Source organism: Coenobita brevimanus, chromosome 109 (genome assembly GCF_032717465.1).
Source record: "Coenobita brevimanus isolate Jiangsu-jjx chromosome 109, ASM3271746v2, whole genome shotgun sequence".
NCBI lineage: Eukaryota > Metazoa > Arthropoda > Malacostraca > Decapoda > Coenobitidae > Coenobita > Coenobita brevimanus.
This window is the reverse complement of record NC_137062.1, coordinates 36,452,747-36,459,444: the sequence shown is the minus strand read 5'-3', so window position 1 is coordinate 36,459,444 and position 6,698 is coordinate 36,452,747. Positions and strand designations below refer to the sequence as shown.

Sequence of the window (6,698 nt, the reverse complement as noted above, 5' to 3'; positions counted from 1 at the left end):
TGGCACTGGGTGGGTACTGGGGGTGAGTGTGGGGAGAGGGAAATAGAAAATCTAGTCTTTGAGGAGGCTCCCTAACATCTTTTCCTGAGCGAATGATTTTGCATATAGCGACCTACCTACCTGTCTATCTACCTATCAATCTACCTCTCTACCTGTCTATCTATCTATCTACCTGCCTATCTACCTGCTTATCTATCTATCTATCCATCCATCAATATATCTACCTCTCTCTCTGTCTTGCTTTTATTTTTGATAGAGTTTACAGCACCCATCTGTCTATCTATTCATCTATCTACCTATCCATCTATCTATCTACCTACCTGTCTATCTATCCATCTATCTATCCATCAATCTATCTACCTATCTATCTATCTTTCAGGCGGTTCACGGCCCTTCTGGCGGGGGTGGCGGGGCATGTGACAGCCGTGGACTTTATGGAGAGGTACATTGAGGAAAACAGAGCACAGCATCACCACCTCAGCAACATCACCTTCAAGTGTGCTGACGTGACCAAGTGAGGGACGCCGAGGACGAGTTTGTAGGATTAAGTAGGATTAAGTAGGATTAGGTAGGATTGAGTAGTATTAAGTAGATTTTAGTAGTAGATGTAAGTGCACTGAAAATATAAACCATCATTGTCATCTTAATATTACCTCCACCTACCCACCCATCTCTCTCTCCCTTTGTCTGTCTGCCTGCCTGTCTGTCTGTCTGTCTGTCTGTCTGTCTGTCTGTCTGTCTGTCTCTCTCAGACCAGATTTTCCTCATGATTCCTTCGACACGGTGTTCTGTAATCGTTTCGTCTTTTCTCTCTCCCTCACGCCGTGTCCTCCCCTCCTCCTCTCTCTCTCTCTTTCTCTATCTCTCCCTTGCTCCCTCTCACATCATCCTCATCCATCTCTCTCCCCCAGGCTTGAATTTCCCGCCGGTTCGTACGACCTTGTGTTCAGTAATTGGCTTTTCATGTACCTGAGTGACGAGGAGACATCACAGGTGTTCCGGAGGGTGTTGGAGTGGTTGGTGCCTGGAGGACACTTCTTTATGAGGGAGTCCTGCTATCATCAGTCTGGTGTGTACTGTAGTAAACTTAACACACTTCTAAACTTAACACACTTCTGAACTTAACACACTACTAACCATAACACACTTCTTTATGAGGGAGTCCTGCTATCATCAGTCTGGTGTGTACTGTAGTAAACTTAACACACTTCTAAACTTAACACACTTCTGAACTTAACACACTACTAACTATAACACACTTCTTTATGAGGGAGTCCTGCTATCATCAGTCTGGTGTGTACTGTAGTAAACTTAATACACTTCTAAACTTAACACACTTCTTCATGAGGGAGTCCTGCTATCATCAGTCTGGTGTGTACTGCTGTAATGGTAAACCAATGTTGTTATAATTATTGTAGGTAAGATGTAGATGGCTGGCACTGGCATACCGTTGGAGTTATAGCCATATTATAGTAATGGTTGGCCATCTCATCTGACCAAATATCATCCTGATCCCACCATCGCAACCCCTATAGGATCCTGAAAAAAAAGTGACCCTGAAGCTCCAGAACCACTCAAGTTAGAGGCTGACATTTTGCTGGCACGTACCCGGGCCACAGTGCAGTGCTTAATATGGTACAGATCAGATCATTACTCTCTGAGATCGCCTATGGCCCAGAATTTTGAACTACTCAGTAAGACAGACAAGTCACCTGATGTTACATGAAAGAATAAAGCTAGGGCCACCAAACTTGGTGGACTTATAGACTGTGATGACCTAAGGTGACATGCACAAGATCAGTCACCCTGACCTCAAGGTCCCTTTATAGCTCGGATTCTAATAGGCAATGACTGTGGCAAGTTTTTCTTTATCAAAATTGTTATTGGCCAATTTTAGGGTGTTGTAGTCATTATTATTATTATTGTTATTACCTCTTTCTTCCCTCCCTGTTTCCCCTTCCCCCTTTCTCTCTCCCCTCTCTGCCTCCTTCCCTCCACCCTAACCCTGTCTTTCCCTGCAGGTAACATGAAGAGGAGTGAGAATCCAACGCTGTACCGAACACCTTTTGAATGAATACATCTCTTTTCCCTCCTTCTTCCCTCCCTGTTTCCTCCATCTTTCCTCCATCTCTCCCTCCCTTCCCTCCACCCTAACCCTGTGTTTCCCTGTAGGTAACATGAAGAGGAGTGAGAACCCAACGCTGTACAGGACGCCCTATGAATACAGTGAGATGTTGCAAGAGTCCTCCAGCAGTGACAAGATGGCCTATAGGATTGTACGTGGCAAGAGCATCCTTACCTATATCAATGTGAGTATGCGAAGTAGATAGATGGATAGATAGATGGATAAACGGATAGATAGATAGATAGATAGACAAATAGATGTATGGATGGGTATAGATAGACTGACAGATAGATAGAGACCGAGAAGGAGAGAGAGAGGCGGGGAGAATATAAATGACAGGGAGAAAACATACAGTATACCTCTCTACTCCATCCCTACATCTCATCCTCGGTCTCCCCCTCCCGCATCCCCTCCTTCATCTCACTCACAGACTCTCCTCGTTAGTCTCTCACTCTCCATCCTCTCCGTATGGCCAAACCACCTCACTGCATTCCTCCTAGCGCTTTCTATCACATCCACATCCACACCACAACGCTCCTTCATTTCGTCACTCGTCAGTCTGTCTCTCCACGTAACTTTTATTTGCAATGGCGGGGGTATGCGCCCTTTGAAGGCCTGCTCGTTATATTTCCCATGCTTACTGATTATATTTTATCTACTTAATGATTATATTTCTTTGCAGTATGACGGGAACCCCAACCAACTCTGCTTCCTTGCTCAGCGCGTGGATGAGAGAGAGAGTGAGGCCCTAAGCGCATATCACCAAGGAAGATATACCCTGAGATATGCTGATATGATGGAGAGGATGTCTGGGTATACCTGGCTGTGTCCCGGAGGAGAATATACTACCAGGGTAAGACATAGATAGATAGATGGATAGGCATACTTTGAAAAGGATGTTTGGGTATGCTTGGCTGTCGTCTGGAAAAGATAGGTAGATAGATAGAAAAAATAGATAGATAGATAGACAGACAGACAGATAGACAGAAGGACAGATAGATAGATCGATATACTTAGAAGAGGCTGTTTGGGTAGAACTAACTGGAGGCGGGAGAGTGTGGGTGAGGACTTCTAAAAAGGTTCCAGCAATGCAGAACACAGGACAACACCAGCAAGGGTTTGGTGCGGACGGAGCCTTATAAATTCTCCAAACTATCCTCCATTTCCCCCCCAGGACTTGGTAATGAAGCTAGGACTACAGCCGGGCATGAGGGTGCTGGATGTGGGCTGCGGTACGGGTGGCGCGGCCTTCTACCTAGCAAGACAATATGGTGTTAGTGTGCACGGTGTTGATTTGTCCACCAATATGATCCACACCGCCATACACAGGCAGGGAAAGCTGGAGAGGAAGCTGAGGAAGAGGGTGAGGATTACTTTCCTTCATTTTTTACACATGTACAGCTGTAAAAAGGCATAAATCTGGGAACTACTAGATGAGGACATTCAGATTCAAAAACATGTTGCATGCGTCGGCCTTGGTCATCTAATGGCGGCTTTCCATGCTGCTTGATCTGTGGCAGCCTCCCTATTCAGTCACTTATTCTTATCCATGAGGTCGCTTTCTATGACCTCGTCCCAGGTCTTCTTCGGTCTGCCTCTCGCAACCTTACCCTTGACGTTAACACTTCTCACTTTCCGTACCCAATCGTCATTCTTCATCCTCTTCACTTGCCCAAACCATCTCAATCTACCCCTCCTTATCACAGCACCAATACACACCAGTCCCATCCTCCCTCTCAGCTCTTCAATTGTAAATCTAGCCCCCCCACGCCTCACACTCAACGACGCACTGCACATCCACCTACTCATTGTCATTTCTGTACGTTTGAGCCTACGAATCCTCTTCCTTTACTGCCCAGGTCTCACTACCATACAGCAGTACACTCCCAACACATGCTGCATACAAAGATCCCTTAGCACGGAGGAAAAGCCCTCTCAAAGTCAGGAGAGGCAACAGCTCCCTGAACTTTTTCCAACATCTCCTTACTCCAGCCCCACCTCCAGCACATAACATGCCCCCCAAATAACAAAACTCTTCCACACACTCAAGAGACTCACCAGCAAGCTCAGTCCTTTCACACTTGACAATCTCCACCTGCTCTTCCCAACACACCGCACACACAAACTCAGCATTATCTCGCAGTCTGCCTCTAATACCACTACATGTGCACCCATTTATCACAAACACTGCACAAAATGGAATTACTTCCCACATCCTTGTGGCAAATTGCACATGGCCACATTCACTCTGCTTCGAATTGTTTTTGGTGGATTTAAGTTCTTCTGCAGCCCTTCAGTTACTTCTCCCCCTCCATCTCTCTCTCTCTCTCTAATGCGTCTCTCCCCCACAGATTCAGTTCGAAATCAATGACATCTTGGACTGCAACTTCGAAAATGGCTCCTATGACGTCATCTTCAGCCGCGACAGTCTTTTGTTTATCAAGGAGAAAGAAGAATTGTTTAAGAAATTCTATGTGAGTATGTGCTGTGTACGTTTGTTTAGCTACACACACACACACACACACACACACACACACACACACACATACACACACACACACACACACACACACAGGAAGAGGATGTGTTTAAGAAATTCTATTTGAGTATGTGTTGTGTACGCTGGCTTAGATAACACACACACACACACACACACACACACACACACACACACACACACACACATACAGAAAGAGGATGTGTTTAAGAAATTCTATGTGAGTATGTGTTGTGTACGCTGGTTTACATACACACACACACACACACACACACACACAAACCCCCCCCTACCCTGACCTCACACGCACACACACAAACCCCCCACCCCCAACCCCGACCCCACACACACACACACAATACACCTCCTACACACAAACACAAACCCTCCCCACACACACACACACACTCAGCCTCCCCTTCCTCTTCAGAATTGGCTCAAGTCAGACGGGTTGCTGTTCTTCACTGACCCCTGCCTCGGGTCCGCAGAGCAGATTTCGAAGGACTTCATGCACTACGTCAACACCCTGAGACGTGAGTACCCCATCCCCCACGGCACAGCAAGATAAATCGCTCAGGGGTAGGTGTTAAGTAAGATAATTCGCTGAGGGGTAGGTGTTACTGAGGTGAGGGTTAAAAATGTTCACTTTTGATATCCAGGTTCAGTCCTTCAGCCAGTGTGTGTGTGTGTGTGTGTGTGTGTGTGTGTGTGTGTGTATTTTGTTCGTGTCTTCGTGGGTGGGGATGCGGGTGTGTTTGTGTGTGTGAGGTCAGGGTAGGGGGTTTGTGTATGTGGAGTGGTGTGTGTGTGTGTGTGTGTGTGTGTGTGTGTGTGTGTGTGTGTCCGTGCGCGCCCTCTGCCATTTCGCTGCCCTCTCCCCAAGCTCATATCTCGTCTCTTACCTTCTCTTGCATAGGGTACTCGTTGGTAAGCGTGAGCAGGTACGCAGAGGAGCTTCATAGAGCGGGCTTCAAGGACGTTAGAGCTGAGGAACTGCACGAGGACTTTATAAGGATACACAAGAGAGAGCTGGAAGCCTTCAGTGCATCTCGCCAGGCCTTTGTGAATGATTTTTCTGAGGAGGAGTTTTGTGAGATGGTCAACACCTGGAGGGACAAGGTAAAGGTCTATCTATCTACCTGTCTATCTATCTACCTGTCTATCTATCTATCTATCTATTCATTTATCTATTTATTTATAGTCTAGTAAGGTTAGGGAGCTGTGTACGTTCTCCTTTCCTTATTGTTTGTGTGTGCGTGTGTTGTGAGGCGTGGGTGTGCGGCCTGTGTACGCTCATGTGCTTACGCGTGTGTGTGCGTGTGTTGTGAGGCGTGGGTGTGGTGGCTGTGTACGCTCATGTGGTTATGTGTGTGTGTGTATGTGTTGTGAGGCGTGGGTGTGCAGGCCTGTGTATGGCTCATGTGGTTATGTATGTATGTATGTGTGTGTGTGGGGGGGGGGGCTTATGTGGTTATTATATTATGTTTTTCAGATCCGATGGAGTGAAGAAGCACAGCTATCATGGGGAGCCTTCACAGCAGGCAAGACGGCCAGTGTAACCCAGTACAAGCATACCGGCGTGGGTGAGAACTAGCAGGCATCATCACCACTACTAATACATCCCTTCAACCTGCTCAATAACCTACTTACACCACCACTACTACTGCTGCCCCTACCACTACCACTAAAACCACTATCACCACCACTACTACTGCTGCCCCTACCACTACCACCACCACCACCACCACCACTGCCACAACCACTACATCAATTTACTTATTAACACATGACGAGGGCACTGGATAGGGACGCCTTCACGTGGTGGTACTGATATAACTAGTAAAATCCACTGCCCGGTTATACAAACGTCCCTCACCTCCCTCCCTATCCCATGAAAGGACGATGGTGGACTGCAGGGGGGTAATTTCAGCCTGCACTCCACTGGGTTTACGTTCAGATGGGCTCAGGATTCCAGAGACTTGAATGGTGTGTGGATGAGTGTGTGGCCCACTATTTCATCATACCCATAGATGGGAATTAGGGATAATGATGGGGATGATGATGATGATGATGATG

At 46.8% G+C, this 6,698-nt stretch overlaps 1 protein-coding gene across 1 annotated transcript in view; it reads left to right on the top strand.

The window, feature by feature from the left end:
- The window catches only part of LOC145417138 (uncharacterized), an 8,516-nt gene extending 2,300 nt beyond the window's left edge, over positions 1 to 6,216 (top strand). The window contains exons 3-10 of the mRNA XM_080285916.1: positions 380 to 514; positions 912 to 1,069; positions 2,173 to 2,309; positions 2,808 to 2,978; positions 3,300 to 3,488; positions 4,477 to 4,603; positions 5,539 to 5,741; positions 6,115 to 6,216. Coding sequence (XP_080142042.1) covers positions 380 to 514; positions 912 to 1,069; positions 2,173 to 2,309; positions 2,808 to 2,978; positions 3,300 to 3,488; positions 4,477 to 4,603; positions 5,539 to 5,741; positions 6,115 to 6,216 — 1,222 coding nt within the window. The remainder of the gene's footprint in view (positions 1 to 379; positions 515 to 911; positions 1,070 to 2,172; positions 2,310 to 2,807; positions 2,979 to 3,299; positions 3,489 to 4,476; positions 4,604 to 5,538; positions 5,742 to 6,114) is intronic.
- Positions 6,217 to 6,698: the final 482 nt, after the last annotated feature.